The sequence below is a fragment of the Salvelinus sp. IW2-2015 genome, linkage group LG25 (genome assembly GCF_002910315.2).
Source record: "Salvelinus sp. IW2-2015 linkage group LG25, ASM291031v2, whole genome shotgun sequence".
Classification (NCBI taxonomy): domain Eukaryota; kingdom Metazoa; phylum Chordata; class Actinopteri; order Salmoniformes; family Salmonidae; genus Salvelinus; species Salvelinus sp. IW2-2015.
In genome coordinates, this window is record NC_036865.1 from 13,259,847 (window position 1) to 13,283,197 (window position 23,351).

Genomic DNA, 23,351 nt, shown 5'->3' on the forward strand with positions numbered 1-23,351 from the left:
AGATAGCATTCATTGGCGGTTGAATAGCCAGAGCCATCGCTTCCTAGATCTTTGATACATTTCACGGAAAATTATCCAAACTGTAATGGTAATGTATCGCCAGATGTTTCATTTTTAAAGTAGCTATCTAGTTAGGTATCTTGGTAAGAACAAGTTGACACTGAACTGTGCAATGCCACCGAGCCAAATGAATCGAATATATTGTTTTGCTAGCTAACGTTAGCTAATTTTGTTCTATGTAGGAAGAGCTAACTAGTTTATTCGATATAGTCGGTTAGCTTTCTGTAGCTATCTAGGTAGCTAGCTAATCTGCTCGCCAGTTTCCAGATTTAACTGACTTTCAGTTTTGTTTCTGGATGTATTACGGGTCTATATAGCTGCTCTCTACTTTGCAAGCTAGCTGGGTGGCTGTAGTTGCATCTGTTGACCACATGTCAATAGTCTGTCTGTACCATAAGTTACTATTGCCAGCCAACTAACTTGACTCTCTTTTACCCCCAAATAGGTTCCTATTGCTGGCTAGCCCTATGGCCCCTCCTAGGAAACGAGCATTGCCTGCACCCCTACCAGACGGGTTTACACTGATCGACACTGAGAAGAAGCAATGGAAACTGGGCAGAATTATTGGCCAAGGAGGTTTTGGATTGATCTACCTAGGTAAGTAACCAGACTAGTATGTCAATCCATCAAGGTATCACTGATTCTCAAATGAACACACACATCCCAATTTATTTTACCAGGAATCACTGATTTGGGTGTAAAGCATTACCTACAGAGCATAAAAACTGGAGTACATCTGATTGATGCAAAATTACTGTCATGTTTATCAAGGTTTATTTATGTGTCCCTGTTTTTTTTATTTTTCTCTCTCGCACACCATATCGCTCTCCCTCCTTTTTTTCCATCTCCTACCTTTCTCTCCCTCTCCCTTTCTTTTCCTTCAGCTTCGCAGGACATGGAAATGCCTGTTGGGGAGGACTCTCATTTTGTGATTAAAGTGGTGAGTACAGGGATGGCTGTGTTGTGAGTCAGGGCATTTCCATCACTGTATACACTTTGTCATTTGTTCAGAGATAACTCCAGATGTGATTGACAGTTTGACTTAACCACAATAATTTGCTGTGAAACTCTTTCACTTTGTCTTTCTCTCTCGCTTGCTCTCTGCTTACTGGGTTTTTTGTGGATATGGGAAGGTATAATAAGGAACTGCCGTGTTAATATGCTTATAAATAAACCTATAATTGTACGGCAGTCACATGCAACAGTTCTCAGCATTTCTATTTCCTCATATTTGACCCTCTAATTTCATTGTCTGCAGGAGTATCATGAGAATGGGCCTCTGTTTTCTGAGCTCAAGTTCTATCAGAGGGCAGCTAAAGCTGAGAACAGTGAGTATCAACACATTCAATTAGGCAACATCATGATGTAGCAGAAATATGACCAAGAGTTCATAGCCTATGTCCAATATAGGCTACATACTGTATGGTTACAACCAAACCTATTTTAGGCTACATCTTATATGAGCGGCCAGGCCCAGTGCAGCGGGAGTGTACTTGGCTGATGAAGTGCCCAAGACTGCTGCCTGGTGTAATTAATAAGCCAAAGCAAACATGCACCTCAGTGGCAGTTAGCCCCTTCCCTGCTTGTTTGAGCTCTTAATTCATAGAGAGGGACCCAATCCCACATAATGATGCCTGCTCCTCTGCTGGGCCCCTGACCACCTGCCAGTCTGGTGGAGAGCCAGCCAGGACTCCAAGACAGGCTTCCTGTTCACTTTGTGCGTTTCTGTGTCTGTGATTTAGAAGTGCATGATTATTTCCTCTGTCTAAGTGGTCATATGTGTTTTTGTGAACAGTTCAGACAGTCCAACCTGAATCCACAGTCATTAAAACCACATCTCGTCCTAATTTGTTGCACCACTTTTAAGACCAAAGGCTTAGGTCCTCTAGAATCGTATCTTGGGCACTTGGCCATATTTGATCAGCACCAGTTGTGCACCTGCTACCTTTCAGAGGGAATAAAACAAAATGGCATGAAGGTAAATAATGAGAGCAACAAGTAATTCATAAAACAAAAATGCAAAAGAGCAAATATCTGTTTTTGCACTCTTGTTGTGTCCATTATTTCTGTAGAAAAACAATAGGTGTAATCGTTGCACTGGTGAAAATACGTTGTAAAAAGGGGCGGCAGGTAGCCTTTTTTTTGGCCCTTGTAATTCTGTCCTGCTGTTGATTCAGTGCAGAGGTGGATGAGGAGCAAGACGCTGGACTTTCTGGGGATCCCTGCATACTGGGGATCAGGACTGGCAGAACACAACGGAACCAGGTACTACTGGAACCACTACACTGACTGGTGTAGTGATGGTCATGATGAAGGCATTAATACTTAATTAATAATCCCTTGCTTCCTGGTTGGAAGTGTCCGAGATGATTTTACCTCTTATCCTTGACCTTTGCCCTGTACAGTTTTTATCCAGGTGACTCAATTAAGAACAAATTCTTATTTACAATTCAGGTACAGGTTCATGGTGATGGACCGCCTGGGCAGTGACCTGCAGAAGGTGTGTGAGAGAAACGGTGGCAAGCTGAAGAAGCACACAGTACTACAGCTAGGACGTGTCCTGGTGAGTCCCTCCCTCTGTTCAAATCAAATCGTATTCGTCACTTGTGACGAGTACAACAGGTGTAGTAGACCTTACAGTGAAATGCTTACMTACAAGCCAACAATGAAGTTAAGAAAATATTTACTAAATAAACTAAACATAAAAATAAACACAATAAATAATATTAATAAAACATCCTCTTCCAAGATGGAATGTAAAGATTTCACCTTCTCTTTGTCTTCCTACAGCTGGATGTGCTTGAGTATATCCATGACAATGAGTATGTCCATGCAGACATAAAGGCTGCCAACCTGATGGTTGGTCACACAGACCCTGACAAGGTTAGCGCTAGCACTGTCTCAGAACAGTAGGAATGCGTATTCAAGGCATTTCTTTTACTGTGTATAAAACGTACGTAGAAGACCTTTACTAGCTATATTAACATTGAGCAATGTATATGTTAAGCTTTTTACTTGTAGGTGGGCTGACTGTTATCTACACATACTGTCTGTTTATTCCCTGTACTGCAGGTGTACCTGGCTGACTACGGCCTGTCCTACAGGTACAGCCCAGACGGCGTACACAAAGAGTACAAAGAGAACCCAAAAAAGGGACACAACGGAACCATAGAGTACACCAGCATAGATGCCCACAATGGAGTCGGTAAAGTGGGATTTCATTGATATGAACACTCATAGTTTCAGGTGGCAACAACTATTGTGTAGTGAAAGGCCAAGGTTTCTGGGTAAACATACAAGAATTGGTGGACAATAGCTCACTTGTCTTGACTGTGTGGCCAATGATCTCGTATGGATGTATCTTGCTGTGTATACTAACTGTGTTACTGTATCTTTCAGTTGGCAGTGTACTTGTTTATCAATGCATAAAGTGAACCCACCCCTTCGTTCCTTGCTATAAAACCGCCCTCAGTAGGGAACACATTAGCTGGCAAATTGCGTACATGGTCCTTTTTTATTGGACATTGATTCTCCCGGCCTCGTATTCCCCGACACAGACTCCATTAAAAAAATCCCCTAATTAGCTAAAGTCATAACCTGCATCGTGTATTCATCCCCCATTAATTAAGGCTTTGATGTTTGGTTAGAGCGGGACTGGCCACTGATAACCTCTGTTTGCTAAGAGCGGAGGACGGTGCCGGGTTCGATATGCTGAACGAGTGTGGCGAAGACTCCCTAATCGCCATGCAACTGTTTCTATCAATGCTGTCCATATGTATGAAAACAGACAAGGTGCTTAGTCAGCGTTATTGATAAAGGCAAACTCGTCAATTTTAATCTTTTATAGAGCGAAGAGGGTGGTGGGGGTAAACATGCTGAGCTTGTGTTTTTATGTTCGGTTCTCTGAATCAAGAGGTGTATGTTGGGCCCATGTAATTCACAGTTGCATACAAGCTGAAATGTGGCAGGTGGAACATGCTTCAACATGTTCTGAGTCGTTGATATATGGCCGTGAATTTAATTTAACAAGCGGTTGGAWAGGAATGACATTTAAATCACAGGACTGGTTTAAACACAGGTCTGTTCTTTTACAGACCTACATAGAAGTACACACACACTGTCATCTAGTGCAATTTGTTCTCATATAACATATACTGTATGTCGTTGCATATGGTCCTCATTTCAACTTTTTGGTCTTCGCTTAACAGTAGAAGCTGTTGTATAGGTGAATCATTCCTTTGCTTCAATAGCACAGGGGTAAAAAATCTTCTACAAACTAAAGTAGGTATAAGATGAAAATATACACTCACTGGCCAGTTTATTACATACACCCATCTAGTATCGGGTTGCCCCCCCCCCCTTTGCCTCCAGAACAGCCTGAATTCTTCAGGGCATTCTACAAGGTGTCGGAAACGTTCCACGGGATGTTGGTCCATGCTGACGTGATGGCATCACGCAATTGCTGCAGATTGGATGGTGGTATAGCCAGTTCCATCCCTAAGATGCTCTATTGGGTTGAGGTCTGGGGACTGTGCAGGCCACTCAAGTAAACTGAACTCGCTGTCCTGTTCCAGGCAACGTTTTTCCATTCCTCAATTGTCCAGTGTTGGTGATTGTGTGCCCACTGGAGCTGCTTCTTAGCTGATTGGAGTGGAATCCAGTGTGGTCATTTGCTGCAATAGCCCATCCGTGACAAGGATCGACGAGTTGTGTGTTCCGAGATGCCATTCTGCTCACCGCTGTTGTACTGTGCCGTTATTTGTCTGTTTGGCCTGCCTGTTAACTTGCACGATTGCCGTTCTCCTTCAACCTCTTATCAACGAGCTGTTTTTGCCCACAGGACTGTCAATGTAATGACGCCAACAGACATGGCCGCTCTGCTTCTGGCTCCTAAGCAACTTTGCAGTATTTCGGGTGTTATTTCTTACATTATTAGCCCAGAATGTTTTTGTGTTATTACATACAGCCGGAAATAACTTTCGGATATCAGAGCTGCAATACAACCAGGAATATGACTTTCCCAAATTGAATCCTTTGTTCGTACCCCCCTGGGCAAACAAACTTATCCCAGAGGCTGCTCCAAGTCGGCGCCGGCAGAGAAGAGGTATTTTTATTTTTTTTAATTTTACCGTTATTTTACCAGGTAAGTTGACTGAGAACACGTTCTCATTTGCAGCAACGACCTGGGGAATAGTTACAGGGGAAAGGAGGGGGATGAATGAGCCAATTGTAGACTGGGGATTATTAGGTGACCGTGATGGTAGAGGGCCAGATTGGGAATTTAGCCAGGACACCGGGGTTAACACCCCTACTCTTACGATAAGTGCCATGGGATCTTTTAATGACCTCAGAGAGTCAGGACACCCGTTTATCGTCCCATCCGAAAGACGGCACCCTACACAGAGCAGTGTCCCCAATCACTGCCCTGGGGCATTGGGATCTTTGTTTAGACCAGAGGAAAGAGTGCCTCCTACTGGCCCTCCAACACCACTTCCAGCAGCACCTGGTCTCCCATCCAGGGACTGACCAGGACCAACCCTGCTTAGCTTCAGAAGCAAGCCAGCAGTGGTATGCAGGGTGGTATGCTGCTGGCTAATGTATTTGGAGTGGACTTCTAGTCAATCCACCGCTTCCGAGTATTTTACTCGCTAATGTTCAGTCTTTGGACAACAAAGTAGACGAGCTCAGGGCGAGGATCTCCTTCCAGAAAGACATCAGGGACTGTAACATACTCTGTTTCACAGAATCATGGCACTCTCGGGATATACTGTCCCCGTCCATACAACCAGCTCTGTTCTCAGTTCATCGCGCAGATAGGAATAAAGAACTCTCCGGGAAGAAAGGTGTGGGTGTATGCTTCATGGTGTGATTGGGATAATATACAGAAACTTAAGTCCTTTTGTTCACCCGACCTAGAATACAATCAAATGCTGACCGTATTACCTCCCAAGAGAATTCTCTTTGGTTATAGTCACAGCCCTCAAGAAACTACACTGGAGTTTATGCAAACTTGAAACCACATTCTGAGGCAGCATTTATTGTAGCTGGGGATTTTAACAAAGCAAATTTGAGGCAAACGCTACCGAAGTTCTATCAACACATTGACTGTAGAACTCGCTTAGGGAAAACACTAGATCACTGCTATTCACCTTTTCAAAATGCCTATAAGGCCCTCCCTTCGGTGACCTAGTTCATCAGGAAGTGTATAGGGTATATTTTTCCTACCATGACTAAAACCTACCCAAAACAGAAACCGTGGATAGATGGCTGCATTCGTGCAAAACTGAAAGCGCGAACCACATTTAACCATGGCAAGGTGACTAGGAATATGGTCAAATACAGTGTAGTTATTCCCTCTGTAAGGCAATCAAACAGGCAAAATGTCAGTACAAAGTGGACAGACAAAGTATGTGGCAGGATCTACAGACAATCACGGATTATTGATGTTTTTCTTCCAAAGAAGCTAACACCTTCTTCGCTCGCTTTGAGGATAACACAGTGCCAACGATGCGGCCCGCTCCCAAGGACTGTGGGCTCTTGTTCTGTGTGGCTGACGTGAGTAAGACATTTAAGCGTGTTAACTCTTGCAAGGCTGCCGGCCCAGACGGCATCCCTAGCCACATCCTCAGAGCATGCACAGACCAGCTGGCTGGAGTGTTTACAGACTTATTCAATCTCTCCCTATCCCAGTCTGCTGTCCCCACTTGCTTCAAGATGTCCACTACTGTTCCTGTACCCAAGAAAGCAAAGGTATCTGAACTAAATGACTATCGCCCCGTAGCACTCACTTCTGTCATCATGAAGTGCTTTGAGAGACTAGTCAAAGATCATATCACCTCCACCTTACCTGTCACCCTAGATCCACTTCAATTCGCTTACTGCCCCAATAGGTCCACAGACAATGCAATCGCCATCACTCTGCACACTGCCCTATCCCATCTGGACAAGAGGAATACTTATGTAAGAATGCTGTTCATTGACTATAGCTCAGCATTCAACACCARAGTACTCTCCAAGCTCAGCATTAAACTTGAGGCCCTGGGTCCTGGACTTCCTGACGGGCCGCTCCCCAGGTGGTGAAGGTAGGAAACAACACCTCCACTTCGCTGATCCTCAACACTGGGGCCCCACAAGGATGCGGGCTCAGCCGTTCACCCATGACTGCGTGGCCACGCACACCTCCAACTCAATCATAAAGTTTTCAGACAACACAACAGTCGTTGGCCTGAATACCAACAATGACGAGACAGCCTACAAGGAGGAGGTGAGGGRCCTGGTGGAGTGGTGCCAGGAAAATAACCTCTCCCTCAATGTCAACAAAACGAAGGAGCTGATCGTGGACTTCAGGAAACCGCAGAGGGAGCACGCCCCTATCCACAGTGACGGGACCGCAGTGGAGAAGGTGGAAAGCTTCAAGTTCCTTGGCGTACACATCACTGACACTTTAATGGTCCACCTACACAYACAGTGTGGGGGAGGCGCAACATCCTGCCGAGCTGTATCACCGCCTGGTACGGCAACTGCACAGCCCGCAACCGCAGAACTCTCCAGAGGGTGGTATGGTCTGCCCAAAACCTCACCGGGGGCACACTGCCTGCCTCTAGGCCGTCAGACTGTTAAATAGCCAGCTACCACCTGGCTACTTAACCCTGCACCTTAAAGGCTGCTGCCCTATATACATAGATATGAAATCACTGGCCACTTTAATAATGGAACACTAGCCACTAATGTTTACATACTGCTTTATTCATATCATATGTGTATTCTGCTGGCATACCACTGCTGGCATGCTTCTGAAGCTAAGCAGGGTTGGTCCTGGTCAGTCCCTGGATGGGAGACCAGGTGCTGCTGGAAGTGGTGTTGGAGGGCCAGTAGGAGGCACTCTTTCCTCTGGTCTAAACAAAGATCCCAATGCCCCAGGGCAGTGATTGGGGACACTGCTCTGTGTAGGGTGCCGTCTTTCGGATGGGACGTTAAACGGGTGTCCTGACTCTCTGAGGTCATTAAAGATCCCATGGCACTTATGTAAGAGTAGGGGTGTTAACCCCGGTGTCCTGGCTAAATTCCCATTCTGGCCCTCAACCATCACGGTCACCTAAATATCCCCAGTTTACAATTGGCTCATTTCATCCCCTTCCTCTCCCCTGTAACTATTCCCAGGTCGTTGCTGCAAATGAGAACGTGTTCTCAGTCAACTTACCTGGTAAAATAAAAAAGGTAAACATATTTTTTTTTTTTGTCAATGCCACTCCGACATTGATCGTCTTAATATTTATATTTCTTAATTCCATTTTTTTAGTTGTGTATTGTTAATTGTTAGATGCTACTGCACTGTTGGCGCTAGGAACACAAGCATTTTGCCACACCCGCAATAACAAATGCTAAATATGTGAATGTGACCAATACATTTGGATGTTTGTTTGTCGTACCAGTCTCTGTAAACCATAGACACTGTCTCGCGTGAAAAGCCCAGGAGGCTGGCCGTTTCTGAGATACTTGATCCGGRGCACCTGGCACCGAAGATCGTAACCCGCTCAAAGTTGCTTGGGTCACTCGTTTTGCCCACTCTAACATTCATCCCAACAGTAACTGAATGCCTCAATGCCTGTGCGTGCTTTATATAGCAAGCCACGACCACGTGACTCACTGTCTGTCGGAGCGATCACATTTTTTTTGTAAATTGGGTGGTGTACCTAATAAACTGTCTGTCTGGTATGTGTTTATGCTTCTAACCACTGAWAATCATCAGTCCTTTGATGTAATAACTTATGTTAGGCCTACAGTACTCTACTATTGGAATGAGTCAATCGGGTAACGTTTCCCTTTTTATCTACAGTTGATAAACAAACCAGAATTATATTCCAGGTGCCTAAATATGATGGCTGGTCTTACTTGACCTCCATGTTGTGAGGCAGTTTGAGTTTCTTTGGGTCAAATGGAAATCGAGATGCATGCATATTTTGACGAGCTACAAGACTACTTTTTGCTCAAGATCCCACACTCTCATCTTACCTATCGTCACCCTCGCTGGGTAGATGTTGCCATGACAAGGGTGGAGATAGAACAGAGTGATGCATCACTGAACTCTGAGCTAATTATCACCTATTGGAGCGGGATTCTTTGGAACACGGAGATTCCGAAAGAGCGGGTTAAGAGTGAAAATCGGAATATCAATAGGAGAGAACTACCCGCGCAAGCAAGAATATGCGTGTGTGTGTACGCAAGCATATGTGTGTGTGTGTGTGTGTGTGCACGCAAGCATATATGTGTGTGTGCACGCAAGCATATGCGTGTGTGTGTGCATTAAAGAGAGCTGTGTGTGTGTGCTGCCGTCTCATTAGGGAAAGATTCATAAATACATGACCAAACAGCAAAGGAAAAGCTATTGTGAACAGGGACAATATGGTGAAAGCACGCCACTGGTGCTTAATGTAGTTGTTGATCTTTTTAATTGTTAATCTATTTTGTGGCTGTGGGAGTTGGTAGTTTTTGAGTGCTGGTGTCACTTGTGTTTTTCATCTTTATTCCCTCTTATCTGCCTCTCAGTATCAATGAGGCTTTATATAATTGTTTACAACAATGGCTTAATTAGAAGTGGCAGCAACAAATATACTGTAATGCTGACCTATACACTTAAGTACTTTACACCTTCCACTCTTGAGATAATTGATTCAGTAAATTACTTAAACAAGCGGCTTAATCACAAAAATGTTGAAGGCAACAACAGAGGCAGACACAGTGGCAACCAACCAACATCTAACTACAACCAACCAACCAACCCCTGTTGTCCGTCTCAAGGCTAGCCAGTAGTGCTGTCCTGCTGGGTGCCGCTGCCTGGCAGCCACTGTGGCAGCAGCCTATTTAATTGGGAACACTGTCTGGGATCAATGCTAGCCATGGATCTGGCTCGAGATTTCTCCTTCCGACGAAGCCAGTCGATGGGTAATTTCTCCGGAGATGCACGGCCGTTACAGTATTGAGCTGCTAAAACTCCTCGGGCTCGACCCCTCACATGCACTCAATCCAGACGTATTGATGAACTCCCCACAGTTTTTCATAAAGACACTGMCTCAGTGCAGGGTTTGTTCACTTCCTTGTATTAAAACTAGATGGAAGGCATTGTTTACAACGAGGCAAGTCTAGAGGTTAATGTCTAGCCATCATCAGTATTTAGTATTTAGATATCTCCCCAGTGCACAGCACCCTGTCGACTTCTGTAACCTGTGGTATTGATTTGGGCGTAGATATCTCTGTGTGTGTTTTACTGCCTAAGAGAGGGGGTGTTTGAGCAATCGAGTGTGTGTGTTTAGGCTGTGCAGCGGGCGTCTGAATCATGTCAGAGGCCACAAGGATCCAGTTTCCTGGAACAGGCCAGAGAAGAAGGAAAACTGACCTAAAATGTCAGCCCTCCCCTCAAAGCCCTGTCTGTCTGCAGAGCACAGGAAAAGTTGAAAGACTAACACTCCCTCCATAATTGTCATCCTCTTTACCCTCTCTTTGCATACTGTTTTACCTCTGAACACAGCCCAAAAATCAAAGCTGTTTCTATCCTCCCAAACCAGGTTCTGATCATCTTCTTCTTCTGTCTCTGTGTAGCTCCATCTAGACGTGGAGACCTGGAGGTGTTGGGCTTCTGTCTGCTCCACTGGCTGTGTGGGGCGTTGCCCTGGGACTCTATGCTCAAGAACCCTATACAGGTCCAAGAGGCCAAGACCAGGTCAAGACCACACTCTCTCTGGATCCCTATTGATCCTTATTAGTGTTAAATCCCCATCAAAATCTGTCAGTTTTAAGCTAGAGATGTCAATTCACCACATCCACCTACAATGTCAGTCTTCCGCATCTGCGGTGGCCGAGCTGGCCGAGCTACRGTGGTGTTTGTCACGTGACTTGTCTGAAGGTAACCCGGTACCAGTTAAAAATAAAATATGGAGGTAGTTTTGTAAAAAATAAGGGGTTAAATGTGTCCCAAAATATATATTTCCTGAGCTTTCTTATACACCTGTCCACATACTTTTGTGTGTATACACTATATATATCAAAATCGAGCACACAGCCATACAATCTCCATAGACAAACAGAATGGCCTTACTAAAGAGCTCAGTGACTTCCAACGTGGCACCGTCATAGGATGCCACCTTTTTATAACAAGTTCGTAAAATGTCTGCCCTGGTCAACTGTAAGTGCAGTTCTTGTGAAGTAGAAACGTCTAGGAGCAACAACGGCTCAGCCGTGAAGTGGTAGGCCACACAAGCTCACAGAACGGGACCGCTGAAGCGCATAGCACGTAAAAATCATGTCCTCGGTTGCAACACTCACTACCGAGTTTCAAACCGCCTCTGGAAGCAACGTCAGCACAAGAACTGTTCGTCGGGAGCTTCGTGAAATTAGTTTTCACAGCCGAACAGCCGCACACAAGCCTAAGATCACCATGCGTAATGCTGTGTCGGCTAGAGTGGTGTAAAGCTTGCCGCCATTGGACTCTGGAGCAGTGGAAACGTGTTCTCTGGACTGATGAATCACCCTTCACCGTCTGGCGGACCAATCTGGGTTTGGCAGATGCCAGGAGAATGTTACCTGCCCAAATGCATCGTGCCAACTGGAGGAATAATGATCTGGGGCTGTTTTTAAAGGTTTGGGCTAGGCCCCTTAGTTCCAGTGAAGGGAAATCTTAACGCTACAGCATYCAATGACATTCTCGACGATTCTGGGCTTCCAACTTTGTGGCACCAGTTTGGGGAAGGACATTTTCTGTTTCAGCATGACAACGCCCCCGTGCACAAAGCGAGGTCCATACAGAAATGGTTTGTCGAGATCGGTGTGGAAGAACTTGACTGGCCTGCACAGAGCCCTGACCTCAACCCCATCGAACACCTTTGGGATGAATTGGAACACCGACTGTAAACCAGGCCTAATCGCCCAACATCAGTGCCCGACCTCACTAATGCTCTTGTCCCTGCAGCAATATTCCAACATCTAGTGGAAAGCCTTCCCAGAAGAGTGGAGCCAGTTATAGCAGCAAAGGGGGGACCATCTCTATATTAATGCCCATGATTTTAGAATGAAATGTTCGAACCTGTGTCCACACTAATTGACCAAAAGTATATCTCTTGGATATAGGACAGACCCTTCAAAACCTTTGTCCTTACAGTATGTCTGTCTTTAAGTTAAACCCTTGTTTCTCTCTCCCACTCTATTTCATACCTATTTCTCTTTCCAGACTCATAGGTAATCTACCTGGCTCGGTGCAGGAGCTGTCTGTGGGTGGAGCTTGCACAGGTGAGGGAGAGGGCCTCCGTACCAGTCAGTACTTGTCCAGTAGTCAGACTCCAGAGTCACACCACTTTGTCCCAGATGGGAATGAAACATTTTTAGGAGGGMTTTTTGAAATATGTTCCCACAACTCCATTATCCATCCCAGAGAGATGTCTTAGACTCCAGTGTTGTTATCTCTGGTACTGTAAACAGAGGTCACGTCTCTGTGAGGTTAGGGCTATGTGATGTATAGTGGTGACTGACTGGGATGATTCTCTGCACCTCCTCCAGAGGCAGGGCCGGGCTGGTCGCCACAGATAAGGCCCAGGACATGCATCAACCCTATTGTATATGAGTGTGTGTGATACACACTCAACCACAGTGTGTGTGTGATACACACTCAACCACAGTGTGTGTGTGATACACACTCAACCACAGTGTGTGTGTGTGATACACTAGGTAGCTGGACATGTTAGTTGCAGTAAGGGGTGACGGTTTCACACGGCACATAGCCAGTGTTTATAAAACATCACAGATACGTCAAAGTGGGACTATTGCGCATTCTCTCTCTTTTGTCTCTCTTCCTCTCCCAGATAAATTGGCCAGTTTCCTGCTCAGTGTCAAATCTCTGGGGTATAAGGAACGTCCGGACTACCAGAGGCTAAGAGAGCTGCTGTCTGAGGGGGGACCGAGAGCGAGCGGAGGCCAGGGAAGGCTGGACCTGTCTATGCCACGAGGAGCAATGTCAGGGGGTTCCTCCACCAGAGGGTCTGATTGGCCAGACAGTGGCAAGGTGAGAGTACCTGAGAGATTACCTTGCTCAGAAAACTGCCTATTGGGGACCCCTAATGTACTCCTATTAATCAAATCGTCAATTAATCAATCGCACACATCCAGATCTACTCACAAATGTAGGCTAAATAGGCTCTTCTGGGAAAGCTTTCCACTAGATGTAGCAACATTTCTGCYGGGACTTGCTTCCATTCAGCCACGAGCATTAGTAAGGTCGGGCACTGATGTTAGGCAATTAGGCCTGGCTTGCAGTCAGCGTTCCAATTCATCCTAAAGGTGTTCGATGGGGTTGAGGTCAGGGCTCTGTGCAGGCCAGTCAAGTTCTTCCATACCGATCTCAACAAACATTTTCTGTATGGGCTAGGACCTCGCTTTGTGCATGGGGACATTTTCATGCAGAAACAGGTAAGGGCCTTCTCCAAACTGTTGCTACAATGTTGGAAGCACAGAATTGTCTAGAATGTCATTGTATGCTGTAGCATTAAGATTTATCTTCACTGGAACTAAGGGGCCTAGCCCAAACCTTGAAAAACAGCCCCAGACCATTATTGCTCCTCCACCAAACTTTAGTTGGCACTATGCATTCGCGCAGGTAGCGTTCTCCTGGCATCTGCCAAACCCAGATTCGTCCGTCGGACTGCCAGATGGTGAAACGTGATTCATCACTCCAGAGAACGCGTTTCCACTACTCCAGAATCCAATTTGCACCACTCCAGCCGACACTTGGCATTGCGCATGGTGATCTCAGGCTTGTGTGTGGATGCTTGGCCATGGAAACCCATTTCATGAAGCTCCCGACAAACAGGTCTTGTGCTGACGTTGCTTCCAGAGGCGGTTTGGAACTCGGTAGTGAGTGTTGCAACCGAGTGCAGACGATTTTTACGCGATACGTGCTTCAGCACTCAGCGGTCCCGCTCTGTTAGCTTGTGTGGCCTACCACTTCACAGCTGAGCCGTTGTTGTTCCTAGACATTGCCACTTTGGTCGATTTTATACAACTATCAGCAATGGGTGTGGCTGAAATAGTTGCATCCACTAATTTGAAGGGATGTCATAATTCTGTGTGTGTCATGCTGTTATAATGAGCTTCTTGATATGCCACACCTGTTAGGATGGATTGTCTTGGCAAATGAGAGAGCCTCACTAACCGGATTTTGAGAGAAATAAGCCGTGGTGTGTGTGTGTGGAACATTTCTGGGATCTTTTATTTCAGCTCATGAAACCAACATGTTGTGTTGATATTTTTGTTCAGTATCTAATATAGCTGGATAGGGTAAAGTGCAGGTCAGGGGAGTGTAATGGAGACCAGATGGCTAGACTCACTTCATGTTCATTGTTTATACTCTGATTTATAACCCTCTGCGAGAGGTGAGGTGTCTGTGTGTGGGTCTGTCGGGAGCCCCAGTGCAGTGTGGGAGATTTACACACACTGACAGCCTCAGCCACAGATCACATACAAATCCAGGTCTTTATTTACAACACGCAGAAAGTATTTCTCATCAGATATGTGCATTTCAATTGGACTGTACCAAATATGTCACATCTCTCTGGCTCTGGCTCTTTGCATAGCAGTGTAGAGGTGAATCACATTTTCTTCTCTAAATGCCTGGCGGGTATCTTGACCGCAGTAAAAGGGGTCAACTTGCCCCTGATCCCCACGGAGGCACACCGCGTCCCCCCTCAAGAGGCTCTGGAGCGGAGAGGTGGGGATTTTCTGGAATTTACCGGAATCACTTGAGCCTTCAATGGCGACTAACTTGACCCGCAGATGGCCAAAACAGCCCAATTTGAGGCGATTGATGACACACACTTTACACACACTTTACAGGGGCAGAGGATCAGCAGCCATAATTGTTCTAATTTTCGCTCTAATTTCCATGCTGAACTGCTGGGCAGTTGGATCTGTAGTCAAATAGAAGTCAATTTTTGGAGGTTTGGAAAGTGAGTGTAAATGTCAATTGAATTAATAGGGGTCATGGAAAGGCTGCTTTCAGTGTCTGTCCTACTCCTCTGTATTGTTATTTACTCCTTTTTCCTCCCCAATTTCGTGATATCCAATTGGTAGTTAGTCGTGTCCCGTACGGACTCCCGTATTATTATTATTATTATTACTTCTCTTCATCATTCAAAGACAAATTAATAATTCAGTGAACAATGCTTTGTCTTCAACACAGTAGGTGGCCTTCTCCTGGTCTAAAAGTTCAATGGAGAATCAAGCAAGTTTCTACTATCAGAAACAGTTGCATGTTAGCKTCTTACTAAGCCCCTCACTCTCTCTTCCTGTATCCTTTCCCCACAGAAAGCAGGCCGCGGTAGAGGCTCATCCAAACTAAAGCCCGTAGTTGTGGAGGATGAGGAGAGTGATGAAGAGGATGAGAAGTTGGAGTTGGATGAAGCGAGGCCCAAACCTGTACCACCCAAGGGCGTAAAGGTGTTGGCTATAAACGGGATTCACTAAACTTTACTACTGAGCTGGTTGCAATATGACCCCAAAATAAATGTATTGGAATGTACAGTAGTTGACACACATGGGGAAATGCCCTTTTATTCTAATGTGTTGACAACAGGAGTAAAAGTATGTTTTCATTCAGTTGTTCGTTTGCGTCACATGAAATAATTATTCCGGTGTCCTTCCKCCACAGAAAGCGGGCCGGGCTAAACCTGCAACTAGAGGGGCCTCCAAACCAAATCCTGTATATGTGGAGGATGACAGTGATGAAGAAAAGATGGAGATTGAAGAGGGGAGACCCAAACCTGTACCATCTCGTTACATTAGGGGACCACCTGTATCCAACCCCCAGTCAGAACATGGGGTAAGGTGTTAGTGAATTCACAAGCAAGAAATGTCCAGGTTGAGGAGTATGTCATAAACTAGTGCATGCTAGCTTCACGTGAAATTTCAATCCGGTCTTCCTGTATCTTTTCCCCACAGAAAGCAGGACGAGCTAGAGGGTCGTCCAAACCAAAGTCTGTATATGTGGAGGATGACAAGAGTGAGAAAGAGGAGGAGATGGAGAGACCCAGACKTGTGCCGTCTCAATACATCAGAGGACCATTCAAGCCCCAGCCAGAACAGGCGGTGAGGCCAAGGCACTAAGTCCTGCTTGTAGTGTAATATTGACAGGATTCACAGCATTTTACTATAATGTTGTCAAACTGGTTTTACAAGAATGGACAAAATGACCAGCTACTTTACTTTTGACACCCAACTGATAATGAAATACGTTTTATCAAAGCAAGTTCAAACCCAAAATAAATATCACAATATTTTTGAATTGCGATTATTTATTTTTATTGCCTTTGTTGTAATTTCACATTAACGGCTGTTACAAAAGTTCAGGTCAATGGAAGAAACCCAAGCAAATGTGTGAATTATCCCCTAACAGAAAACATCAACACAAACCAAACGTCGCGTCAGGAAAATAGTTGCTGATGACGCCGTTGTTGTGACCTCAAGACCACAAGTCAACCATAGACCCAGAGAAAGTACAACCCCTACAAAAAGCAAATTGGGTCAAACACATGATGATCACTGGGAGGACCACAGTCAGACACACTGGGAAAAACATCTGTACAAAGAGGATGGTTCAGAGATCTTCAACCATGATCACCAGTGTGGGGGTAAGAGTCAGAAGCACAATCCCCCAGAATCTGACCACTGGGAAAATCCCATCCACATATATGACCGTGGTGAGTGGGAGGAATACAGACACAAAGACCACGACCAGAGAGCAGAGCCTTCTCCCAAACAGAAGAGTGTCTGTAATGTCACACTGTACTGTAGTGCCTTAGTGGTGGTCTTATTCCTGTCTCTGGCCTTTCTATTCACTCTGGCTGACAGTCCTGAATGATGACTTGGTGCTGTTTTCCTGCTACTCTGATCTTTTTTGTTGTTTCCTATTCATCATGCCTATTTTAGGTTTGCATCATCCCCAACTCTTACTCCAGTTCGCTACAGTGTCATGACATGAGTGAGACGATATACATTAGATGAGATGTATTGTACATTAGATGTGAGTGTATTTGCTGAGGCTCATGTTAAACCATATAGCTCTATGCCCAGGCTTCAGTCGGCGCTCAGGGTTTCTGGGTGGACATCTTCACTGTGATGGGCTGTAAACAACAAAAGTAAAAATGTCAAAACAGGCTCGCTGTATCAATTACTAAAAAAACWAACAAACTTGATTGTGACTTATTGTGATTTGCAACTGCACCTCTGGGGATTTTCTATAGGCTTACAGTGTGTTGATTTATGTGTGACTGTTGTTTTGTACTAACCAAGGACATGGTACCTCCACACTACTAAATGTGACCTGCTATATTCAATGTACTTATTGTGCATAAACAGCGCTCTATATTACCTTTTGAAACTTTATGAATGACACAATATATGAAGACTATATCATGTGTATGTTATATGACCTTTTATGAAGGACATCGACTGTAAAGTGAGTTAATAATGCCATATGGCGGCTTGAAATACCTTGCTGCAGTAGGGACACTCTCCAAACACTATGTTGAAGCTCTGGCGACTGGAAGGTAGTCCACGCAACCACTGGAGAGAAACCAAACAAGAACTAGTCAAACTAAACTACTCAAATTGAAGCTGACCAATTCCTTGTGGCAAGATTTGAGAAATGCAAAGAAGCCAAACACCTGAAATGAATTTGATGCTTTTACATCCCATTTTTGTATGAATTAATAACAAATTATTTTAAATTCATGCATGTCTTATCCTGGATATTGTTTTGTAAAACAGACATGCCTACTGATTGGGTAGGATAGTTGTGTGCGTGTCCCTTACCTCGTACAGACAGGCCTGGTGGAAGGGTTGGCCGCAGCGAGGGTCGTTGCACACCTGGTCAGGAATGGCCGACTCCAGACGGTAGGCGTAACAGATCCCACACTCTGCACTGAAACTCTACAGGAGACATTCATAGTAGCTCTCCTGTCTATCCCTTCTCTACCAGTGTCCCCCTTCCCCCTCTCTGTTTGCATATTTCTTTTCATGTAACGAGAAGCCCTTTTTCTCTCCAAGCGATCCATTAAAAAGAGGATGGCAGGTACAATTTCAACATCTGGTAAAGTAAACTTTGCTCTTCGGAATGTTAATGATGCTGAGGCATTAATCACCGTGGCGACAGTGGATAAACACGGCGCCCTTTCAACCCATCCGGCGGCAAAAAAGAGATAAATGGGGGTGTGATTAAAGCGATCTCGATAGTGCCGAGGATTCTGCCATCTTTGTTATTCTAATGATCTTATCTGTAAACAACCCAATTAAAGGGGATGCACACCCACCTCCAGCAAACAATCAAGAACAGAAATAAAAATATATTTCTACACACACGATTGCTCGGCAGAGGTAATTGTGAGGGCTTGGTGTTTGAAACAGGGAAATGCAACGTACAGATTTTTCGTGGGTGGCAGGTGATGGGAATTCTATCTCCAAAACATCCCGGAGGTTCTGCAAGATGCTGCAGTCCGGGTTCCTGAAAGACACAAAACAGCTCCTTCACACACTAATTAAACACATGCAAATGAGGGAGAGACGGAGGGAAGAGGAGTTTGCAATTTTGACCAATATGTCTATTTCTCTCCCAGCWAGGAAATGTTGACCAAGGCTATCACGTTGAAATGGCATAGAAGACTGTTCATTTAGAATCACATTGTATGGAACATATAATACCAATAAGTAGACTGTATCCAAATGACTGACTACCTAACTTACCATAAATGCATGTTGGCATTCAGCTTGTTCCTCAAAGGTGTTACCACTGCAGGGGAAAATAACCCACACAATTAAGTTGTGAATTCAAATGGACATTGTAAAAAGAGAGGTTTAGAGATACACAACACTTGCAGGGGGATTTAACAGTCGTTTTTGTGCATTTCAATGCATTTCAGAAAACATCACCCCAAATCTAATTTGGGGTGATGTCAAGTGTTTTCCTGGATGCAGCACACAGGCTCTTACAAACAGCTCTTCATATTTGATGACAGAGAGTCAGGCAAAGAGGAAATATTCCAATAACTTCGACATAAACGCTCTGCTCTAGTCCGTTCCACCCCATGAGCCCCGTCTTTGTGTACAGCCATCATTGCATTCTGTTGTTTGTTATTCTTAAATGCAAAAAGCAATATTTCTGCGTGACCCCATCTATTTGAGGGTCGCTGCCTGCCTCAGTCTTGGCGACAGCAGTGTGTGTTTAATAGCATTGCTAGGCAACCAACAATGAGTTCTGTGTGGCACTGTTGGCCAAGCATGACCTTGGATTTAAAGAAACAATTGGCAACAATTGTTAGGACTTAAATAGAACAAACTCGACCTTGGTTGGTCCGCTCCTACTCGTACCAAATCAAAAGCCTGATTATGTTGTAAAAACTTTGTTGGGTAGTACACATTCATCAGTACCCAGAATGCGCCCCCCAAAATAATACATCTTTCCTTTGTCTGTGATCACAGATATGATAGAATAAGGGTAGGTGGAAACCAGGTTTCCTCAATACTGCATGTGCTTATCAAATTGAGTCAGATCAGTTAATAGACAGGAGGATGCATAAAAAAAAAAAAAAAAATGAAACATGGCAGTGTGCCGTCATTTAATATAGGGTACACATTTCATATACATTATCGATAAAAAAAATATTTAAAAAAAGGAACAACCATAAGTATACAGTATTTTACCTACCATGCTCAGCTCCAAGCAGGCAGCACTCTGGCAACATCTTTGGGTGTTGCGTGTCAACCTCCACTTTTATGGACACGTTATTTGCTGCAGACATAGTTAATCAGTGATTGGAGACAAGGAATAGCTGACCACAACACAAAGGGGGGAATGATAAAAGTGAGTGTATATAGGTAGTAGCAGTAGAGGTCTGTTCAGTTCAGTGTGCATGAGGGTTAATTATGGCCTATTGAGGTCTCTAGTTAGTGAGTTTGCATGTCTGTGTGTGCGTTACCGATGGCGATCCTCCTCATGGTGTCGGCTCTGCTGGGTTTCTCTGGCTCTAGAACCCAGGTCTTTTCATCGATCTCATCTAGAACCGCCCAAAACTCAGCCAGAGACTCTAGAAGCAGCAGGAACTGAGTGTGAACATGGCCCAGAGAACTCTGTGGGGAACAGAACACAACAGGTATGACAACCTAAACTAGGGTTCAAATGTGTGAGTGGATACTTTTGAATAAAGAAATTCATTATCTTAACTGAGAAAAATTATAATTAGTTAATACAGTTCCTTCAAAGTATTCACATCACTTTTCCCACATTATGTTGTTCCAAAGTGAGATTAAAATTGATGTAATTATTTTATTTAAAACAATTATCGACACATAATACTCTTAATGTCAAAGTAGAAGAAAAATTCTAACATTTGTAAAATATTTATATAAAATAAAAACACTAATATATCTTGATTAGATAAGTATTCAACACCCTGAGTCAATACATGTTAAAAATCGCCCTTGGCAGCGATTATAGTTCAGTCTTTCAAATGTTTAGCCCTGAACTTATTTAGGCTTGCCATAACAAAGGGGTTGAATACTTATTGACTCAAGACATTGCATATTTAATTAATTTGTAAAAATGTCTAAATACAAAATTCCACTTTGAATGTGTGTAGGCCAGTGACAAAAATCTCAGTTGAATCAATTTTCAATTCAGGCTGTAACGTAACAAAATGTGGAAAAAGTAAAGGGATGTGAATACTTTATACCCATGTCAATTAAATGGTAATGWTTTGCAGAAAAATTGGCATCTATAGAAGGTCTGACCTTGGAGAGAATGACCCGTGTAGCCTAATAATTTTCATTGTATTAAAATGACCACAATTATAACTTACACCAATTAAGCTATCTAACGGTTAGGGAAATCTCTTTGCCTAGATTTGTGAGGTGAAGATGAAACTATAGACGAACATGAGATAGTATCACATTATATACAAACATGATTTAGAAAATMATTTGACTATTTAGCATTTAATGCAGGCACAGGCTCAACAAATCAAATTCCCTTTAACAAACTATTTTATTAGACTAGCTTTGTCCCGGGAAATCCGACATGAGGGAGAAAAAATACAAAAAAAATAGAGGAATGAACCAAAAATGATGGGTCATTGTGCCAGCACAGTGCACACAATTTAGCATCGCACAGGTGCAGAGACTCCGCAATTACTGGCCAATTAATGCCAGTGGCGTGATTATGGTTACGGCTCCATAGAAATACAGTGGACCCAGTAAAAGGGGGCTTGGTAATTGAATTCCTGCTGGATTTGAGTGGCAGGATGTAAGAGTGTGTGTCTGTGGAAAGCTAAGATCCGCTCAGTACTCCTTGAGTGCCTCAATTAGGCCTCTTCATCTAGCACTGAGTAAAAACAGATCTATCCTCGCTACAGGCTTAACTCCTGAGGAAATGAGAGCCTAACCGTACATACTAAAACACTGCTAATAAAAGCAATCATCTAGTGTGGTTCAAATGGAGTAACGACGTATGAATGGATACACCTAAAGCCTTTATAATGGTGGCTTGTGTAGACATTGAGGGACCTGTGATGCATCTGCCTGGGCTCTCTTCTTCTGGCTGATGACAGATAGGATTCTAACCCCGTGCTCTAATCATCTATTACTGTAGGTCCGGTACATACGGTTGTACACGCACGGACTCACAAACACACAGACTGCTGGCAGAGGTTGCTCATGCTGTGCCACACCTGCAGTGGTGGGTCTGGTGCCCACCAATGGTCCTGCCCAGCCACAATCTGATACAGACGTCAATCACCACACACTGATGTTAAAAGACACAAAACAGGTATGTATTACTGAATGAACATACACTKATTTGCCAGCTTATTAGGTACACCCATCTAGTGCCGGGTCAGACCCCACCTTTGCCTCCAGAACAGCCTGAKTTCTTCGGGTTGGAAAARGTTGCTCAATTTGTATCAAGGGACCTAACGTGTGCCAAGAAAACATTCCCCACAACGTTACACCACCACCACCAGCCTGCACCGTTGACAATAGGCAGGATGGGGCCAAGGACTCATGTTGCTTACGCCAAATCCTGACTGCCATCAGCATGACGCAACAGGAACCGGGATTTGTCTGACCGGGCAATGTTTTTCCAATTCTCAATTGTCCAGTGTGTCCAGTGTTGGTGATCGTGTGTCCACTGGAGCCACTTCTTGTTTTTAGCTGATAGGAGTGGAGCCCGGTGTGGTCGTCTGCTACAATAGCCCATCGGTGACAAGGACTGACGAGTTGTGCATTCCGAGATGCCGTTCTGCACATCACTGTTGTACTGCACCGTTATTTGCCCTTTTGTGGCCCGCTTGTTGGCTTGCACAATTCTTGCCATTCTCCTTCGACCTCTCATCAAATAGCTGTTTCAGCCCACAGGAATGCCGCTGACTGGATGTTTTTTAGTGTGTAGCACCATTCTCTGTAAACCTTAGACACTARCATGAYTAAAAAGCCCAGGAGGCCGACCGTTTCTGAGATACTGAAACTGGCACGCCTGGCACCGACGATCATACCACGCAGAGTCGCTGAGGTCACTCGTTTTGCCCATTCTAACGTTTCATTGAAAAGTAACTGAATGCCTCGATGCCTGTCTTCCTGCTTTATATAGCAAGCCACAGCCACGTGACTCACTGTCTTGCAGGAGTGAACCATTTGAATGGGAACGGGGTGTACCTAATAAACTGGCCACTGAGTGTATATGACACATTGTCTTGTTTTTCCTCTCTAATGTGCACACAAACTACAGTGTCTCTCTGTCCCTCTCATTCTTTCACACAAACACAGTGTGGCACATCTTGGCCCTGCAACAGAGCAGGCAATAATTACTCATTCAAATGAACATGTCAGGACAGCCGACAGACAAGCCCTTCCCCCACAACACACACACTCCTCTCACAGCACAGGAGAGATCCATCAGCTGCCCAGCAGGCAGACAGGCTCCATACGGCAGCGCTGTACTTAGCTCGTCTTCTCTGTACGGCTGCCATGTACCCCACACACACACACACACACACACACACACACACACACACGACACACACACACACACACACACACACACACACACACACACACACACACACACACACACACACACACACACACACACACACACACACACACACACACACACACACAACACACGTGTAGAGGGACACACCCAGCACAATAGAAAGAGAACAGCTGTCAGTGTCTAGGGCTCAATATTACTGACTGTAACTGAGAAT

The 23,351-nt window shown here is 44.5% G+C and overlaps 2 protein-coding genes across 3 annotated transcripts in view; one reads left to right on the plus strand and one right to left on the minus strand.

Annotated features, from left to right (window-relative positions):
* vrk2 (VRK serine/threonine kinase 2) lies at positions 1–17,466 on the plus strand. The gene is made up of 15 exons (XM_023969818.2): positions 1–88; positions 506–657; positions 945–1,000; positions 1,319–1,388; positions 2,238–2,325; positions 2,515–2,623; positions 2,851–2,943; positions 3,133–3,265; positions 10,657–10,777; positions 12,281–12,339; positions 12,909–13,108; positions 15,406–15,537; positions 15,749–15,919; positions 16,039–16,185; positions 16,493–17,466. Exons 2-15 carry the CDS (start codon positions 528–530, stop codon positions 16,955–16,957), a joined length of 1,974 nt encoding a protein of 657 aa, XP_023825586.1. The 5' UTR covers positions 1–88; positions 506–527; the 3' UTR covers positions 16,958–17,466.
* fancl (FA complementation group L) overlaps positions 17,132–23,351 on the minus strand; it is a 17,866-nt gene continuing 11,646 nt past the window's right edge. For both annotated transcript variants that reach the window (XM_070434944.1, XM_023969819.2), the window contains exons 8-14: positions 20,070–20,220; positions 19,799–19,882; positions 18,838–18,883; positions 18,517–18,598; positions 17,911–18,027; positions 17,590–17,661; positions 17,132–17,219 (exon numbers count right to left, since the gene is read on the minus strand). In XM_070434944.1, the coding sequence (XP_070291045.1) occupies positions 17,184–17,219; positions 17,590–17,661; positions 17,911–18,027; positions 18,517–18,598; positions 18,838–18,883; positions 19,799–19,882; positions 20,070–20,220 (588 nt within the window). In that variant the 3' untranslated portion in view covers positions 17,132–17,183. The remainder of the gene's footprint in view (positions 17,220–17,589; positions 17,662–17,910; positions 18,028–18,516; positions 18,599–18,837; positions 18,884–19,798; positions 19,883–20,069; positions 20,221–23,351) is intronic.